Here is a 20,011-nt window from a genome sequence, read left to right as displayed (position 1 = left end):
GACTCATTTTCACGAGTCATTTACCTGAACTTCTATTTTGATAATAAACTGGTTTTAATAAAATGTTCTTCAAATGACTGGAAATGCAGTGTTGAGTAGATTTTATTTTAATTTCTGGGCTGCAGACCCCACTAGGACTGCGTCGCTCCACAGCTGCTTGTGTCTCATTAATGTTGGCAGGTATGATGTAATCTAGAGATTCTGTTTCAAACTGAGTTTATACACATCTGGAAAAAATTAAGTTTCTCTGATTTTACTCTTTAAAAGAATATATTTGAGTAAAATGAACATTGTTCTTTTATTCTGTGAATTACTGACAACATGTCTCTTAATTTTGTTTGTGAATGTATGTAAATAAGCAGTTAGATTTAGAAAACCAACGAATATCTTCTCATGGCTCTTAGCCCCGTTTGGGGCTAAGAGCCCCTAAAAGTCAGATCCTAGAATCGCCCCTGCTTAGTATTGTTTATATAGTTTGTCATCATTTACTTTGTAGTATGAGTGAAATTAATTTATGTAAACTTACATGCAGATTAGTAATTTTTTTTTTCTTTCTTGGGGTTTGTTTAAAGGTTTTTACCTGCTTCTGGACCAGTCATGAAATGTCCTGACACACATTAAATAAATGGAGGATAAAACGAAGAAAACTGCTTGGTCCTTTGAGTAAAACCCTGTTGATGAAAGTCTGCATCGATTTATTCATCCCCTTTCAAGTGGGGAAGCTGCACAAATTGAAAAAGAACTTGACATTTAATGATCAATATATCTGATCGGTCTGATCCTATTACATGTTTATCTACGTAAATTAAATCAGATGGTTTTGTGAATCAGAATCTGCTTTATTTATTCTCAGTATTAATCCAGAATTATAGATTTGAAACTCCTGAGATTGAAAGCCTTGAATAAAAGGAAAAACCGACCAAGATTTTGAACATCCATTATGCAAATGGGTTTTATCTTCATTTTTACTTCATAAAACCACAAGGAAAAAGACAACTGTTCTTTAAATGTTTAATGAAAGTGTCGAATAGGAAGGTAAATAGTTCATCCTCTACATTATTATGAGACTGATTTACTTACGTTAACATAAATTAACAAAGCATGTTAACGTCTACATTAAAATGAGGTCAAATGAGAAATAACGAAACCGATCAGTGTTTACTAATTCATCTGTTTCTATTTAAAATCATAATTTATTTCACTTCCTGTTCATTTTCTCTACAGCCTGATGAATCCCTGCAGCACAGTGGCGACGTCTCCAGCTATGTTGATCCTCCCGTCGTCTCTCACTTCCAGTTCCAGTTCTCCTCCACGACTCGAGCACTGGTACGCTGCAGAAACACAAAATCAGGCCGGTTACTGACCGCAAGATGAGATCCAACGGAAAATGAAATAAAAAGCAGGTTGAGTAAAGAATTCATGTAAGAAGTTCAACCTGTGTGGATTCTATTCAGGGTTTTATTGGATTATCAAGTCTTAAAAAGAATAACCAGAGATTATTGACATAATAATTAACAAACGTCCTCAACTATGTGGAAAGATTAAGAGTCAATGGCAAGTAGAACGCCCAAAAAACAGTAATTTAGTAAATATAGCACTACTTCAACATATTTTACTCAACTAAACAAAAAAAGTACTAAGTAACTGATTCAAAGTATTTAATATTAAAAAAATTAAATCAATAGATGGACTAAAATATAAAATTAAGTGAAAGTTTCTGTATTTTCAGGTAAAAAATAACAATAATTCATATAACTAACAAAAAAATAACAAAATCAGGTAGAATAAATTTTTCCAAATCAGTTTATTTCAATAAAAAAAACTTATAAAACTTTAATAAAACTGCAGGTGTGTGTCTGTCGGGTGAATTTTTAGCTAAACATGTTTGTTTTTCATTCAACGGTAGAAAATACAGACATTTTACTCAAGTAAGAGCAAAAATATTTCATAATAAAATTAGTCAAGTAAAAGTAAAAAGTACAGAGTAGTGAAAATACTCCTAAGAGTAATATTTTCAAACAAAGTTACTCAAGTAAATATAACTAAATAAATGTAGCTCGTTACTACAAGTAAAAGTAATCAGTAGCCATTCAAGAAATTACTCAAGAGTAAAAAGTATTTAGTAAGTCTACTCAAGTACTGAGTAACTGATCAAAGTATTTAATATTTAAAAATTGCAAAATCAATCGGACCAAAATATGAAGTTAAGTGGAAATTTAAGTATTTTAAGGACAAAAATTACAATAATTTATATAAGTAACAAAAAATAACAAAATCGGGCAAAATAAAAACGTCCCAAATCAGTTTCTTTCAATAAAAAACCTTATAAAACTTTAGCACAAACTGCAGGTGTGTTTCTGATGAACTTTAGGTTAAAACATGTTTGTTCTTCATTCAGTGCGTAGAAAATCCAGAGATTTTACTCAAGAGTAGAGATACTTTGTAATAAAAGTATACAGGATAGTAAAAATACTCCTAAAGTAATTTTTTTCAAAATAAAAGTTACTCAAGTAAATGTAATTGAGTAAATGTAACTAGTTACCACCCAACTCTGTTTGTCTCTACTGCTAAAACCTTGAAGCTGCTCCGACTCTATTTTTACTCACCAAGCATTTTCTTTTTCCCAAGAACGTCAGACCAGTAGCTTCCCAGTACAGTGTGGGCAGAGCCTGATAGAGCAGAAGGTACAAACGCATTTCACATTTATTTCACATTTATTGCAGTCGTGTAAAATATGGAACCATCTTTATTTATTTTTAACCTGTTGTTTTCCTTTACAGCAGAATAAAGATCAGAATTAAGGTTATTTGTGAAAGCGCTCATCCAGGGCCGGCCCAAGGCATAAGCAAACTAAGGAGCAGCTTAGGCCCCAGGGCCACTAAGGGGCCCCCTCAGTGAAGCTGATTTTTTTTTTTTCGTAATAATTTCTATGTCATTATAATATCAAAAACACACAAAAACAAAAGTGATTTGGTTTTACAATAATATATATTTGATAATGTATGTAGAAATTATTATTTTACTGATAAAAAGAAAAAGAAAATTGCTCTTGGGGCCCCCTGGTGGTCGCGGTAGGTACCGCATGCTTCGCCAGTAACATGAGCTGCTGTCAGAGCATCCAAACATCCAAAGCTCCAGTCAGAAGTTAAGTTAGCAAATCAATGTCTCAAGAAACAACTTATCCTTCAGGGAAGGAGAAAAGAAAGAGGAAGAATAGAAAAAAGCCAAGAAAAAGGTTTGTTTTAATCTGCCTTGGTAATGTAACGTAAAAGATTTGTGAAGCTGCTAATAGAAAATTAGCTTGATAGCGACCTGGAACTGTCCAGTTCCAGGTCCAAACACAAAGATCTTGCTAGGGTCTTTGTGTTTGTGTGAGACTGAGTTTAAACTTTAAATGAATTGATTCTCCTGCTGTATATTTCTGAGGTATTTTGGCTTCAATGATGTTTGATAACGTTTGATAATAATTAAAACTTCTCAATGTTTAACATTGTTTAGCAAAATGTTTCTACGTCAGGCTACATGGCTGCTACACCGATGCTGTAGTTGGGGATATTTTGTTTGCTACTGAGCAAAATCATTTTGTGGCTAAAACAAACATTATTTTCAAATCAACTAAGTTATAACTTATGTGAAAATCATTTGAAAGCTCAGAATCAGTCCAGTACTGGTACTGGTCCACATTCTCAGGGGAGAAAAACTCACCTGGTAAAAATTACATTTTTAGCCATTGGAGTAACGCTTAAGAGAAATTAATTTAATCAAAGAATGTCATGAATATGTGTGTAGGGTTGCATCGATTGCAGTTTTCTGGCCGATACCTGGTTACCAATCTTTAAAAAGCCTGACCTGCCAATTTTGATTTTGACTGATATGAATTTTTTTGTCTGAAATGTTTCTAAATATAGAAAGAAAGTCACTGAGTTGGCAACAATGGGGTGAATATTGTTAACTGTAAATGTTCAGACCTGACCTGGTGGGTCGGTCTGTCAGTCAAACCTCTCACTGCAGAGCAGACGAGGACAGAGACTGATTTTAAACCTTTGCTGACAAAGATAAGATTAGGGGATGAGATCGGCTTCACATGTAAGTATCGGCCAATAACGATCCGCCAAAATTAAGAAAATCTATATTATATATGCACAGGATATAATGCAAACAGCAATGCCAGAGATGCAATAAGTTTATCAGGTGACCTAATGACCTAATGATCGGGCTGCTGACTGCAGCCAGTCCACATTGTTAGCAGAACCAGAGGGCCTCAAAACCAGATTTCACTTAGGGCCCCAGGTGGGATTGGGCCGGGCCTGCGCTCATCTTACCGGTGACGGGATCTTCTGGGATGCCGGCCCACGGAGCGAAGCACCGGGAGTAGAAGTCGAATCCTGGCTTACAGTCTGGAGACCCTGAGAGGAACATATAAATGACAGAGCATGTAATAAAACTATGACAGAGTATTAGGACTATTGTAGACAGAAAAATAAAAGGAGTAAACTCAGAAATTTTCCAGAAAAATCAAGGAAATTTCAGATTTCCCAAAACCAAAACATTACTAGAAAAAATTCTGATGTTTTGAGATTAATCTCAGAAAAATTTTACCTTTGGTACTCAGAAATTTCCATGTTTTTTCTAGAAAATTTCTGATATTAATTTCAGAATTTTGTTTTTTTCTAGTAATTATTTTTATTTTTCAAACTAATAATTTTTCATTTTTGTTTCCTAGAAAATTTCTGAGATTAATCTCACAATTTCTTCTTTTTTTCTAGCTAATTTTCTACTTTTGAAACTCAGAAATCTCCAGGTTTTTCCTACAAAAGTTCAGAGATTGATCTCATAATTTATTTTTTTTCTAGCATTTTTTCAAACTCAGAAATGTTCAAGTTTGTCTTGATTAATCTCAAAATGTGAGTTTGTTGTGTATATTTAATCTTTCTGTTTTTCCTCAGTCATACACGGTCGGTCATCTGCATGAAGCTTCAGGTTTGACCTCTGCTGACCTTTCATTGTAACGATGACTCCTCCCACTCTGCCACTGGAGTCGCTGCTCTGAAGAGCAACAGGGTCAACTTTCAGACTGGTTAGCGCTGACCTGGAGACAAAACACACACACACAGCAAACACTCGGCTCAGTGGTTCCTGAAAGAAGGTCAGAGATGTGAGCATTTTGACAATCTGGCTGGTTTCTGGGTGTTTGTGGAGAAAATGACCTTTCACAGCTGTCCGACAATCGGATCATCAGCTTCTTTGTGTCGCGGCTCATAAAAACCTCCTGGACCGGGTGGTTTCCTACTGCCGCCTGTAATAGAAATATAAATACACTGTTTAACACACACACATGTAATCTGCCTGAGAAGTGTTCAGAGACGACCGCTGTGGATGTTTATTACTGACCTTTATGGTATCTTTAAAGTCACTGTGATCCTAAAATATGTATATAAAAGAAAAAAGTTATATTTTTGTATTTGCCCTTTCAGATGTCTTTATAGTTAAACTTCATTATACATGCTGAAGAACATGTGAATATGTCAGTTAAAGCATTTGAAATAAACTGTGTCAGAAAAACAAAACTCTTAAAACTGCAACCACAGAAATTAAACTTTATTAGGATTTTTCTGTGATCTCCAGATTTTCACAAATCAGTCGTTCCCCCATCTCTTCTGTCTCTGATTAAAAACTCCCACCGTTTCATAACAAAGTATAATTTTTTTACAGTCCAGATACAAGATAAAATTATTTCCTGATGTTATGCGAAATGTTTTCATGTATAAGGTATGAATTTCCTCTCTATATCTCAGTTAAACACTGAGTGCAAACACACCAGTTGCTAGGCAACACAGCATTACCTATAAATCATATCTATAAATGTGGGGATTTTGTGAATTAAATGTGCAAACTGTGCTTACATTTTTATTAATTATTAACCAAACCGTAACAGCTTATTTAATCATATTTAAAATAGAATGTGTTTTCTATTTGTGAAGCACTTTTGCTTCATTTCAGTGAAAGGCACATTGTCAAACAGATAAACCTAATTAATTAGTTTATTTTCCAGAGAGAACATATTTTGATTTTCTGCAGGTTTGTGTTGATGTATTGATGAATGTGTAATTCACCTCCTTGGTTGGTGGATTTAGAGGAAAGTCCATGATGTATCCTTCTTTTCTCTTGCTCACGCCCAAATCTCCACTCCTGGTCTCAAACACCAGCGTTGGATTAACGTTATCTGAGGAGGCGGACATGACGCAACATTTTACAGTTTGCAAGCTGACAAATTCTTGATTGTCAGTCTACGTCCTCATGAGGCGTTTATGTGTATCGGTCTTACTTTTATACTGGAACAGCACAGCTGCAGAGGCCAGGGTGGCGTGACCGCACAGATTTATTTCCATGGTTGGTGTGAACCATCTGAGGCGAAATCTTGTTCCTGTTTAATCACATCGCCGTTTTTAAAATATATATGTGTCTTTACTGCCCAAAGATTCCATAGATTTTCGATCTTTGTCTACAAGAAGGAGCTTACAGTGGTCATAAACTCATAATAGTGATGTAATAGCTACCGGAAGTGAAAGTATCGGCAGGGTTGATCAAGGTGATGAAAGCTGTTTCTGACAGGTTCATCTCTGCTGCTATCTTCTGATACAAATCATCACTCAGCTCCTGGTAAAAAAAAAAGGTCAATATGATGCACACTTAGAAAAAGGATGCAAGTATTTTTAAGACTTCAGGGTAAGTGGTTGTGCTCCATGTTTTCAGTTTGATTATGCAACGCCTGCAAGCTGAAACTGTTTACTCACCGCTGATTAAACGGCACTTTTTCTGTTTAACCGCGTCCGAATCAGGCGTGTTAGCATTTCAATCCTCCTTAATAAACTCCACCGCTCCGTAATTAAGTAAATTTATTTCCTCAAGTTGTTTATAAGTGATAACGCTGTGAAAACAACAACAACAAAAAAAAAACAACACTTCAACGCAAACACAACTCACATGCAGGAGCGGACAGACAGCCGCGGGGTTTCCTCTGAACGGTAAGTTTGTGAAGGCGTCCAGCGTAAACACGGGAATCTCCATTACGGCCAGGCCTGAAACTGGGTCAGTGAGGACGGTGCTGTTGTTCCAGGGCTCGCTGCTGTCCTTGGACTTTCAACCTGTTTGGTTTGCAGACTGCGGTCACCAGCGACTCCCCCTGCACTGCCACGGCTGCAGCGTTTCATTGGTTCAGCGCTATCTGGACTTACAGGTTGGAAAGTTGGCCAGATTTTTTTTTTTCTATTTATTGGTTTAACCTAAAAATGATAATAAAAAGATTAATTAAAGTGAATGTCAAGTGTTAGCTTTAAACTCCAAAATGCAACAACGGAAACGATACATTTAAAACAAAGAGACAAGGTAAAGTTTCTTTATTTGAATGACATTTCCATTCATTTCCGAAATATTTTTTTTAATATATTTTCAAACATATGTATTATTTGTAAAGCAAATGTATATCTGGCCTCAAAGTGCAACATAAAGCACAGAAACAAGAATAAACGAACAACCAAAACGATCAAGTATAGTTGTAAATGTATCTGACAAATATTTACAACTATTAAAAGGTATAAGAAAAGGAAAATAAGATACAAAATGGTCTACACAAAATATTTAAAAAGTCAAAGAGTATTTATTGTGGTTAAAAACCAAAGGAACAAATGTTTTTGACGTTCTACTTTAAAAATCAGAATAGAAATGTAACAGGTGGCACTACAAGGTGTAAGAAAAACAATATGTCCCAGAGTGGTTTATTGTATAAAAATACTTTGGCCACAATTTTAATTTTAATCATGGTTTTGAAAGACCCAGAATCAGGAGGCACTGAAGAAGTGGATCAAAATCAAAGAACCAAATTACCAGAAATATTTAATGGCTTCTAGTCAACAAAGTGCACTAGAAGTCACTCTAGGCACCGAGGTTGAGCATTACCTCGGTGCCTTTAACAAGGAAATAAGCTATATTTAAAAAAAAAAGTACGTTTTGTCATATTGAACAACACAAATTTCTTAGAAAAAAACGATTTTTTGTTTATGTTAATCTGCAGTCAGCACTCCAGGCCAGCAGGTGGCGGTGTTGCGGCGTTGTTACTGTTCCATCTGCTACATGAGGAAGAACCAATCTGAGCGCGTTTCCTGATAGTGAAACCTTTGGAGCTGGAAAACACCGGGGTAAAAAAAAAAAGATCTTGCAAAAATAATTTCTGTTTGTAAACTATTTTTATTTGGAAAAAATGGCAAATTTTTCTGTAAATTCGCGTTGATTGTTGGCTATAGTTTACTACATTCTGGCTGGCGGACCGCTGAGGCTCGTTGGTTTGACCGCTGTTTCTGTCCTGCCGTTGGCCTGCTGTAATGGCTCCAACGGTAAAACTAGCATTAGCTTGGAAGAGGAAATACGTTTGCTTAAATGCTACATAACTTGCTTCATAGTCACACAGATGCTGCAGTTTAGCTCATTAACAGATAGTTAACTTTTTGTGGGCGCAGACGTGGCAGCGTTATGAAGGATTTTAAAGGCGATCTGTGGTTTATGACACTTGACGTTAGATGAACGCCTAGCTGCGTGGAAATATGAAGCTATTTTTTCCTGCTGTAATTGTGGCTTGTAAAATTAAACACGTGTATAAAACAGTATATACTTTTTTAAACTTTGCCACTGGTTAAGCTTCCAGCACGTGTGCATTTGGTAAAATAATTTATTTTACCTTTAATTTTAACATCATGCTGGAACTAAACAGCACAATCGATATTTTTGCCATTGACTATTATTTAAAATGCATTTTAAAATATATTACATACATGAGATAAGGAATGAAATTAACTTTAGCTTTTTGGGTATCTAAAATGTATTTTTGGCTGAAACCGGCATTGAAAGACTTAGAAAAAATTACTCAATTATAAATATTTATGTATGATGAGAAAGGAAGTTTTAAAGGCAGTAATAGAAACTATGGAGAAATATGTTGATACATGATATGTCTTTGTAAGTCTAAAATATCTCTTTTTAATGAGCATTTTTCCATCCAAAAGTGCTGGTGTAACTATCACAAATAAATCTTTTGTCAATGTTTATTGTAAAAGACCTTTGTGCACTTGTTTGATTAAATACGTTCTTCATTCAGTTGGTATACAAATTGAGTATATTAACTTTGTTACTAACAGAGATTCTGAAAACTTTAACCTACAAAATTAAATAAAAATAGTTTTTAAAGGACAGGATAAGTTAGTAACAGCGCAGTCACAAATCAAGTTACTAGAACAAAAATCACACACTCACTGATGGTAACAAAACGTGTAAGAACGCAGTAATCAAATATCTTTTTCTCTGCAGAAAGGATGTCTTCGAGTGACGATGGGTATGTGGTCCGGATCAGAGGACTTCCCTGGAACTGCTCACGGGACGAAGTGGCCAGTTTCTTCTCTGGTGAGAATAAACACGCGTCAACTTAAGTCGACCATTAACTTTATAAGCTCGGTTAGTCACAATTAACAGTTGTGTGTTCCAGGATATGCGGTATATTAAAATGACTCAATTTTTGCCTAAATTTGTATCTCCATTTCTCGTCGCTATCTTGTGTTTGTTTCAGTTGTTTAGCCGTAAACAAACTTATTTTACCCATTTACTTAAACCGCTGCATATCCGGTTATTTCTTTTAGCAGTTGAGTGTTTTTGTGAACAATCTTGATAAGTTGTAATACAAATTATTTTAATTTTGTTCAGTCAGCGTTAGACAACTTTGTTTCATTTTATGAATAACTTTGTTGAAATGCAATCAGCTGCAGTGACTTCTTACTAAACTTGTTCTCCAACATGATGATCCGTTCCTGCAGACTGTGACATCGTGGGAGGCGTGAGTGGAGTGTGTCTGACCTACACTAAAGAGGGCCGAGCCACCGGTGAGGCATTTATTGAGCTGAAAACAGCTGACGATTACAAGAATGCTCTTGCCAAGGATCGTAAATACATGGGACACAGATACGTAGAAGGTAAGTGTTGGATTTGTGATTTCCTGTAACAATTTTTATAAAAAAAAAAAATTATTGCTCTGCTATTCCTGTGGTTATTATGCTGATTGCCATTCTCTCTGTTTACTGCAGAGCTTTATGTTTCATTGTATAATTGTGTGAATATAGTTTCTTTGTTTGAGATTTAAATGACTGTTTCTTTTATAGCTTGTGTTATGTTCATATTTCCGTGTGTTCATGTGTTTAAAACAGTGTTTAAGTCAAAACATAGTGAAATGGAATGGGTGCTGAGACGTAGCGGCCCTCCTCCTGACAGCTGCAATGGCTGCATGCTAAAATTAAGAGGACTCCCTTTTGGATGTAGCAAGGAGGAGATTGTCCAGTTCTTTTCAGGTACACAAATGTTAAAATGTTTCTGTAGCTTTTATGATAAAATCCTGCACATTGCATCTTGGTAGAAGAAATTGTGTTTAAATTTGAAGTTGTTGTGTGTTGTTGTTGATAGTGTTGGTTATGTGCATAAAGATCATTAAAATCTGCAGCATGTAGGCACAATATGAGCTTTCACTTGTTGGTTGCTAATATGGCCATAATAATTCAGTTTAATTATGTAGCACTAATTCACAACAAATGTAATCTAAAGACACTTTACTGCACAGATTTTAATTTCCCAACTTTTTACAGTCGAATTTGATGTTTGATTCAAATCTACTTTTGTTATTTAGGAGCCGAGTTGAATTTATATTCATACATTGTCGCGTTCAAAAAAGTACATTGTAGTGCAAAGAGAAATAAGAAATAGTTGAAATTCAAAAGAATATTACAAATGAGTGATTTTTTTGGTTAATTTTCTCTTGAGCATCAGCTCCTCCATAATTCCTTAATTTAGGATTTTGACTGTAAAGTGGAGATTCAAGACAAAAATAAAACGATTCTGACTAAAACTAGTGATATCTGAAATGTGAGTCTCTATAAAAAAATCCAAATATTGCAAAAAGCAATTGATTGAACCTTATGATCCAAAGACTGATTTTTGATGTTGCTATGTATTAGGAGCTTATTTATTTATCATGTTTCTGTCACTGATATTTTGCCTTTTAAAAAAGTTTAATTGTATGAGCTGGGATGGTTTAACATAAGATAGGAAGGCCCAATAAATTGATTTTTGTCAGGCAGTATCAGAGCTATACTTATTATACATCAGATGATACCTGACAATATTAATGCAACAGGATGAGCACCGTCACCTAGGACTAATCTAACTTCAACCAAATGAAAATGACCTGAGTGAAGTTGGCTCCCCCACCTTCTTCAAATCAGACAAAAGTGGTGGCAAGCAGTTTTGTTTCTGCCTAAGCCTGTCACAATGACAAATTTTGCTGGATGATAAATTGTTCCAGAAGTTATTGTGATGAACGATAATATTGTTGTTTTGAGACCATTTTTAAGTAAAATTATGGTAATGGTTAAATAATAATGCAAGAACACATTCTAAAAGATTCCATTGAACATTTAACACTGGAACTGGAAGACATGTTAAATATCCAACATAAATTAACAAAACAACAAATACAATTTACTTTGAAGTCTTTGTAAACAAAATTGTTCTTCATAATAAGGGCTAGTTGAGACCAAAGCACCAAACTGAAGACTTTTATCATCCAGTTTTTGGTAGACAGAGAGAAAAAAAGAGCTAAGCGATAAATCATGCCAATGGAAATTGAGTATGTTTTAATTTATCATGCGATAAATTAAATTATTGATTATTGTGACAGGCTTCCTTGTGCAGCTATCAATTTAAAGATATTAAGAAATATATCCATGAAAAATATATCCTGAAAGGTCAACCAGACCCCCCCCCCCCCACACACACACACACACACACTTTTATGAAATCTAAATTACCTTTTAACTTCTTTTATTAATATCTTCAAAGCTAAAGCAGCAGAAAAGAAATTTGTTGCTGCACAAACACTTGATACCACTTTTGTCTGATTTGAAGACGGTGGGTGTGGGGGGCTACTTCACTCAGGTATGAAAATTTGGGAAACAAAGGACAACAGACTGTGGCCATCTGCACTTTGGGTCCAATTAATTTAGTGATGTCATTTCCCTGTTTAACCCTCACAGCTGGGGACATGTAATTATAAACTCAGGCTCCTGAAATTTCAATGTTTTGTGACGTTTTACAAGATGCTACTGATGATGATGATCAATAATGACACTAATCATAAAAGCTCCACTCATGCAGTGGGTGTTGTTCTCAACTATTCCTACCAGTCTACCTACCGACCTATGTATTTATGTGTGCTTGGGTTGAAGGGTTCAGAATCGTGCCAAATGGGATAACTCTGCCAGTGGACTACCAGGGGAGGAGCACAGGGGAAGCCTTCGTGCAGTTTGCCTCAAAGGAGATAGCAGAAAAGGCTCTGGGGAAACACAAGGAAAGAATAGGGCACAGGTGGGACAGACGGGAGAGGGACGGGCTGGACTGGGATGGGTTTCTATGATCATTGTAGAATAACTGTGGTGTTGCTTAGATGGGCTGAGGAGTGGGTGAATGTGTGGGTTCGTGGGCTAAAACATTTCTGGAGAAAAGGGGGGAACTTGGTGATTTAATTGGGCGGGTTGTGTAATTCCAAAATATTAATGAAATGGTTTTAAGGGGTTTTTCTATCATTTAGCACATTTTGAAGCTGCTGTTATACATTAATCTTGTGAGACAGCGACATCTGGAGATCTTAGATAATTTACCAGAAGTTGATTCGCATGCGGAAGTATTCACACCCCTGAACATTTTTATAATTTGAACTAAACATGTGGCAGAGTGTTTGGGATGAACCAACACAAAGTAGCACACAAAAAGTGAAATATTATGTTGGGTTTTTTTCTTCTTCAATTAAATTAGCAAAATATTGTTGGTACATCTGTATTCTGGTAGGCCAGTCACGATAACAAATTTTACTGGACGATAAATTGTCCCAGAAGTTAATGTGATGAACGATGATATTGTTGCTTTGAGACCAGTTTAAGGCATAATAACGCAGAAACACATTCTCCAAGATAAAAAAAAAAAACCTTTAAATGTTAATGAACATTTAACACAGGAACTAAAACAGTCTTTTTAAACAAAATTGTCCTTCAAAATAAAGTCTGGTTGAGACCAAAACACCAAAATAAAGACTTTGATTATCCAGTTTTTGGTAGGAGAGAAAAACAATAAATCATGCAAATTAAATTTGTTGAGCTCATTTTAATTTATCACCCGATTAGTTGATTTATTGTTTATTGTGACAGGCCTATATTCTGGTATCTAAAATAAAACCCAGAGCAACCAGTAGCCCAACTCAGACTGGCCAGGAGAACAGAGATCTGATAAAAGCATCCAAGAGACTCATGATAAGAAGTGAATTTGCTCTGACCAAATGGGACCAATTTAGACATTTTGGTTTGCATACAAATTGAAAACTAAACGCTGCACATCACCCTTACCACACTATCCAGACGGTCGTTCTTTAGTTACATTTGTGTAATTTTGAAAGACAACCAGCTAGAAACAGGCAAACTTTCTTTCCCTGATCACAGTGTTAAAACGGTCCAGTCAAAGTAGACATAAACCTGTCTAAGAGTCTTTGGCAAGGTTTGAAAATTAAACTTCATACATTCTTTCCATCCATCCTGGTGGAAGAATTTTTGCAAACCATCAATCATTTTACTTCCACTTCACAGCTGTGTACCATTTTGTGTTGGTTTTATAGAAGAAAATCCAGATTTAATATTTGGAGGTATTGAAAGTGTTGAAATAGAAAAAGTTTGGAGGGTGTGAATAGTTTTGCCAGCGTTGGTTTAGGACCATCAGAGCATCTCAGTGATGCTCCGGCAGCAGAAAGTCAAAGCTAGACCTAAACACCCTGTATGGATTAAGCCGTAAGCATCAGTGGTGAGGTAGAAATCTTTAGAACAGGAAAATGCCCAGATTATGTTTTTATGGCTGTAAGTTTCTGTTTTTATTGTCTGTTTGTGTCGTTTCTGCACGGTAAGCCTCTCATCTACTTCCCCGTTGTCCCCCGGGCCTCTCGTGTTGCAGGTACATAGAAATCTTTAAGAGCAGTCGCTGGGAGATCAAAGCCCACTATGACCTCCCCCGGCGGGGAACGTCAACCCAGAGACCCGGGCCCTATGACAGACCTGTCATAGCGTCGCCCAGGGGAAGCCTTTATGGGCCCGGACGCAGTGTGGGTCTGTTGGACAGCATGAGGAGTGGAGGCGGCTACGGAGGAGGTAAACATTGATTCGATTTATTTATTTCAAACAGGTTTTTAAAAACAAGAGAACAAGCAATCTGTAGAACAGAGAAAAAAACGTGCATACATAACCAAGAACAAAATAATTAGTTTACCACAACTTTTATTTTTGAAAAGGAGTAGGAAGAAGTGAACGCTTATTTAATCCTACCTTTTATCTCAATTTAAGGACATTTGTTACCTACTGGCTCAATAATTATCAAGCATCTGCAATTAAAACCATAATATTCATGTGCCTGTTCAGTATCCTGGGCTGAAGAGCCAACAGATCAATTAGTTTATAACTATCTTGTTGATGTAATATAATTCTCATGAGACACCAAAATGTGCAGTAGCAATGACAACCTGACCTTCAGCTACGGTTCCCTGTAATATACAGAGTCCACAGCCCTGAACCTCATTGAAAACCTCCTGGTTTTTCCACCAAACATTAATATCTCTGAACTCTTCCTGAGTAAAACATTGTATTGTTGTTTCCAAATGAATATGAACTTGTTTGCATTACTTGAGGTTTGAAAGCTTTGCATCTTTTTTGTTATTTTGACCATTTCTCACTTTCTGCAAATAAATACTAAATTTTTGCTTTGAATTTCAGAGACATATTGTCAGTAGTTCATAGAATAAAAGAACAATGTTTATTTAACTCAAACATAAACCTATAAAGAGTAAAATCAGATAAACTAGTCATTTTAAATGGTCTCTGAATTTTTTTCCAGGGCTGTATATGTATGTTAAGGGTGCACCGATTTTCTGTCCAATCTCTGATTACCGATCTTTAAAATGCATAACCTGCCAATTCTGATTTTGTCTGACACCAAATATTTTTGTTTGAAATGTTGCTCAAAATAGCAAGAAATTTGTTGAATTGGCAACAGTTGGTCAGCTATTGTTAACTGGAAGTGTGCAGACATGAGCTGGTCTGTCAGATAAACCTTCAACAGGACAGCAGAGTTCAGCTCAGGTAGAAAAGATTGGCTTCACATGTAAATATTGACAGGTCTCCAAAAATTAAGAAAATCGACAATGAATCGGCTGACCAATAAATCAGTGCACCCCTATATGTTGTATATAAATATTTTTGTTTCATTTTTGTTATTTCATTTAAATAAAGAATGTGTAAAGGAAGGCATAAAATAAAGATGACTGGATAAAATAAGGTTATACTTCTGCCTACTTTGTTTTTGTGTATATAGTTGATATTCATTATCTAAATGTATATCAAAGTATTTGAATTGTTTGAAATAAGTAAACCATAACTAAACTAAAAACCCAAATGCATTATTTGAGTTTATCTTTATAAAGAGATGATTTACCAACAGGTTTATTCTACCACTGATTTTGATGTTTGAGTGAAGACAGCTTTGATTTAACGGGTTTTTTTGCATATTGTGTTTTCCGTTCGTTCTGTGTTCAGGTTACAGTAGCTTTGACAGCTACAACGGTTTGGGTGATTACAGTTACAGCGACGGGATGTTTGATGACCGGATGAGAGGAGACAGAGGAGGGCGAGGTAAAATTCTCCGATTCCTTTTTAAATTATGGAAAACATGCATAACTATAATTCAATCCAGCTAAACGGATCATTTGTTTCTAGAATAAATAAACATTTTAAAAAAACTTTACAGTTTTCTCATATTTTTAAACACATTTTTTGAAAGCTGTGCTAACTTATGTGAAGTTTCATTCTTTTTTTGAAAGCTACTTCAATATGTCTCACTTGGTAAATTTCTAACCTTTTTTTTTGTGTTTGTCTTTAGGAATCGGAGGCCACGGTTATAGCGGACAATCCGATAGCAGCTCAAGTTTCCACGGCGGCCATTATGTTCACATGAGGGGTTTACCTTTTCGGGCCTCAGAGGGCGACGTTGCAAAAGTAAGAACACAATTAATTTGAGACTTTTTACAGAATAATTAAGCATTGGAGTACCTGGTGTGGTAGCAATAAAAAGTCTTCTTCCATTTTTGTTGCCTGCAGTTGGTTTAATTTTCTTCTTTCTTATAGTAGAATTAGAGCAACTGCATGTGGATTTAAACTTGGTAGCAATCGTCCCTTTGCTGTCAGTCTCCAGAAAATACTGCAGCAGAATCATAAAATGGAGCCATATTTTAAAACATTTTTTCCAGTTCTTCTCTCCTCTGAACCCGCTGAGGATCCACATCGACATGGCTCCGAACGGGAAGCCGACCGGAGAGGCAGACGTGGAGTTTCGCTCCCATGAAGATGCTGTGGCAGCCATGTCCAAAGACAAGCACAACATGCGTATGTGTCTCTGACTGTTTCTGCACAAGAATTTGATGATGCGAGAAATAATGAATGCTGAAGTGATAAAAAAAATCAGCTGATTTTGCTTTTGTGGACAATATGTTTGTAAAGCTTCTGACCTGTTAACATTTTTCTGTTAGAAAATAAGAACCACATTCAAAAGGTTTTTCATCTTTCTGTATCTTTTTTATGTTAAAATAAGACAAAACACAACATAATGTATTTGAGAAGCCAGCTCCTGTAAAATAGTTTTGCATTAAAAAATAAGAAAAAAATAATCACAACGTTGACATGGTTGAGACACAGATACTTACCTAAAGTTTGTGATTTCTAAAAGGCTCCTAATATTTCCAAATTCAGCCATTTGGATCCTTTTAAGCCCATGACAATGTTTAAAATATCTAAAAGGATTAAATGTAACCTTCCTGTTATTTGTTGAAGCCTCACTCTGTGAGGTAGCAGCCTAAATCAATGGCTCACTGGCTCTTTTCTCAGTAACAACATCTACAATGAAGGGTTATGTAGTTGCAGCGACCTACTAGTGTTTTTTTATGGTGTGTTTATAGAAAAGTAATTGTTGATTAGAGCCACCAGCTGATTTTACATGTTTATTTTCTGTAAAAAAGAGTCAGGAAGGCAACATTTATCATCAGGAGGTTGATCTTTAACACTTGGGACGTTTTCTCCTCAGAGCATCGCTACATTGAGCTCTTCCTCAACTCAACGGCTGATGGAGCAGGAGAAATGAGTGAGTTCTCATTCAGACGATCACAAATCACTTATGGACGTGATTATGTTATTGTTTATATCCTGAAATTTCACGCTGGAGGGCAAAAAGACTCCATTCTTTTACATGCCTTTCGTAGCACACAAAGAGCAGAACATTCAGTCTGTTACAGTATTATGTTTTTAGGCTTGATGTGTATTTTGTGATTATTAATAAGAGATAGATATCTGTGGTAGATTAGCTACCGCCGCTATTAGTTAATCTAACAGCGGTGGTTGGTTAGCTAATGTAAACACCTGCTCTACTGATGATCTGTCAGAGTTGTGTCTTTAGGTCGCCTTTTTATTTTGTAACTGAACCGAAGCACAATGAATTCCACGTCACATCTACATGTTATAATTATCAAAGTCAAGCTAGCATAACTGAACTACTTCCCTTTCCCTCCATATTTTTGTCTTAAAACTTTTTCCTGACGTTATCTAGTTGTCATTGTGTGGCAAAGCACTGTGTCACTTTTTCTTTCATATATCAGGCGTACATTTAAGATGTAGTGTGCTATATTGCTAATTTAGCAGCTAAACCCAATGCTAATCATCGTTAGCCAGCAGCTGGGGGCGGATGTGACGTCACACTGCTGGGGTCCATAGTCTAGAAACTTGCAGTTGACGAGCTTCTGATATTTCTCCGCCTCCGTTTCAGGCCGTGGGGGCGGCGGTTACTACAGCAGCTCAGGAGGAGGCGGAGGCTCCCGAAGCGGCGGGCTACGAGGCGTGTACTGATGTCGCCCGACTCTCTTCTGATCAACCCTGGAGTTTGTCTGCATCTCTGAAGACCAGTTTTACTACAATATCATTTCTAAGCAGGAGAGCTGACGAGGAAGTCGCTTATCGACTTTCACAAACGACATCATTTAGTGCAGCGCCGTGACACAGATCCACCCCACATAGAAATTCAGTCTCTGGTTTCACACTGTACCTAAAGATCTAAGATGAAGGACAAAACTTTCTCCCTTTGCTAAGATATTAGCGATTTAGTATCTGCTGAACATGTTTGTATTTGACAGTTTGTTCTTACATTTTGTATGATATTTGGGTATTGTAATACAATTTATGACAAATATAAAAGGACGTACTTACAAAGTGCAATGAAAGGTACATTTCATTTTGTCATTTGACTTTGAAAACATTTACATTATATTTTAGATTAGGAGCATCAAACCAGTTATAATTAATAGAAACTAATTGCACTTCATGTTGTTTCGGTGCTGTGGGGAAAAAAATAATTCATCCCAAAGATTAGTGGTTTATTTTTTATTTTTTTAAATGCAAGACAAAAATGCCACACTGCAGTGGGAAGACAGCTTAGCCAGGTCAAAGGTGATTGCCTGAAAACAATACAGGATGTATGTTGTAAAGATGTTCTTTATATTTGATGTTTTTTAAAGGCTTTCTTTTTTATTCTAGTCGGAATATTTCCTTTGTTAGATCATCCTGACACTGATAAAAACAGATTTCAGATCAGCTTTCCTGGTTTGAAAGGTTTCATAATTGAGTGCTTTTGTTTTTTATTAAATGTTTTCACGGTTCTTTACAGAATTTAAATCTTAAGTTGAATATGATGTTCACTCCTAATGAGTGGAAATGAAAGTAAATCTCTATATTTGAGCTGTAAGATAGCCTATGAAGCTGTTGTACATTTGCTTAATAAATTTTGTATTTAATTGTCTTCCTGAATTTGACCTCGTGTCAGTGGAGTTCAGATGAAGCTCAACTAAACTGAATCTTTAATTCAAACAATAGATTTACTAACAGGTAGGATTCAGAAAACTGAAGCAGAAATGTTAATAAGGCTGTAAATATCCCTGTTGAAATGGGGGATTGGTGAGGCCGATATTAGAACTAGAAATATTATGTTCACTTTTTCTGCAGCATTGTACAGAAAACAATATCCATTTTTTAAATTTATTTTACCAATTCCCCGTTCTAAACATACAGACACATTATAAAAAATATTTAAAGCCTTTATTTCTTGTAATTTTAATGAAAAATAGTTTTTTCAGAAGTTTGGAATATTAAGATAAATGACGAGGCATATTTAATCAAAAATGTCAGACTTCTGAAAAGTATTATGGTTGAGTTCTCTTGCATGAATTACTGCATCAATGCAGCGTGGCATGGAGGCCGTCTAGTCTGATAAGAGAAACCTTGATGACAACAAATTGTTAATAAGCTTTGTTTACCTGCAATTAAATCACACTGTAATTCATAATTTTACTCAGCTAAAAGTAAAAAGCAGCTGTTGAAGGAATTACTGAAGAGTAAAAAGTATTTGGTAAAAACTCTATTCAAGTACTGAGTAACTGATCAAATTATCAATCATTTAATATTTCAAGATTACATAATCAAAGGGACCAAAATATAAAGTTAAGTGGAAATTTTGGTGTTTTAAAGAACAAAATGAAAATAATTCAAATAAAATCAGACAGAAATGTTTTTCCAAATCAGTTTCTTTCAATAAAAACAAAAACTAGATGTGTGTCTGAAGTTTTGGTTAAAACATGTTCTTTATTCAGTGGGTAAATTTTACTCAAGAGTAACAATACTTTATTATTTTTTAAATAAAATTACTGAAGTAAAAGTAAAAAGTACTGCATAGTCAAAATACTACAAGTACATTTTTTTAAAACTTACTCAAGTAAATGTAACTAGTTACTAACCAACTCTGC

The 20,011-nt window shown here is 35.6% G+C and overlaps 2 protein-coding genes across 2 annotated transcripts; one reads left to right on the top strand and one right to left on the bottom strand.

Annotated features, from left to right (window-relative positions):
- Positions 1–997: 997 nt before the first annotated feature.
- On the bottom strand, positions 998–7,173 carry pbld (phenazine biosynthesis like protein domain containing). Its single transcript, XM_005804204.3, has 10 exons — positions 6,985–7,173; positions 6,558–6,657; positions 6,326–6,424; positions 6,114–6,223; positions 5,392–5,421; positions 5,208–5,296; positions 4,998–5,089; positions 4,323–4,406; positions 2,607–2,669; positions 998–1,331 (listed from the first exon to the last, which is right to left on the bottom strand). The coding sequence occupies exons 1-10, from the start codon at positions 7,066–7,068 to the stop codon at positions 1,219–1,221; spliced, it is 864 nt and encodes a 287-aa protein (XP_005804261.1). The 5' UTR covers positions 7,069–7,173; the 3' UTR covers positions 998–1,218.
- On the top strand, positions 7,159–19,011 carry LOC102222531 (heterogeneous nuclear ribonucleoprotein H). Its single transcript, XM_005804205.2, has 12 exons — positions 7,159–7,237; positions 8,072–8,195; positions 9,358–9,450; positions 9,858–10,013; positions 10,245–10,385; positions 12,315–12,453; positions 14,080–14,273; positions 15,711–15,806; positions 16,054–16,169; positions 16,421–16,556; positions 17,251–17,307; positions 17,986–19,011. Exons 3-12 carry the CDS (start codon positions 9,363–9,365, stop codon positions 18,063–18,065), a joined length of 1,203 nt encoding a protein of 400 aa, XP_005804262.1. The 5' UTR covers positions 7,159–7,237; positions 8,072–8,195; positions 9,358–9,362; the 3' UTR covers positions 18,066–19,011.
- Positions 19,012–20,011: the final 1,000 nt, after the last annotated feature.

The sequence above is a fragment of the Xiphophorus maculatus genome, chromosome 4 (genome assembly GCF_002775205.1).
Source record: "Xiphophorus maculatus strain JP 163 A chromosome 4, X_maculatus-5.0-male, whole genome shotgun sequence".
Taxonomy (NCBI): Eukaryota; Metazoa; Chordata; class Actinopteri; order Cyprinodontiformes; family Poeciliidae; genus Xiphophorus; species Xiphophorus maculatus.
The sequence above is the reverse complement of the archived record's forward strand: the minus strand, read 5'-3'. Positions and strand labels throughout refer to the sequence as shown.

Coding starts and splice junctions, on each gene's coding strand:
- LOC102222531 (XM_005804205.2), top strand. CDS start 9,363: ATGTCTTCGAGTGACGATGGGTATGTGGTCCGGATCAGAGGACTTCCC. Junction 10,014..10,244: donor GGGACACAGATACGTAGAAG/GTAAGTGTTGGA, acceptor TGTTTAAAACAG/TGTTTAAGTCAAAACATAGT. Junction 16,170..16,420: donor CAGAGGGCGACGTTGCAAAA/GTAAGAACACAA, acceptor CATTTTTTCCAG/TTCTTCTCTCCTCTGAACCC.
- pbld (XM_005804204.3), bottom strand. CDS start 7,068: ATGGAGATTCCCGTGTTTACGCTGGACGCCTTCACAAACTTACCGTTC. Junction 6,658..6,984: donor CTGTCTGTCCGCTCCTGCAT/GTGAGTTGTGTT, acceptor TTTTTTTACCAG/GAGCTGAGTGATGATTTGTA. Junction 1,332..2,606: donor TGGGAAAAAGAAAATGCTTG/GTGAGTAAAAAT, acceptor GTGTTTCTGCAG/CGTACCAGTGCTCGAGTCGT.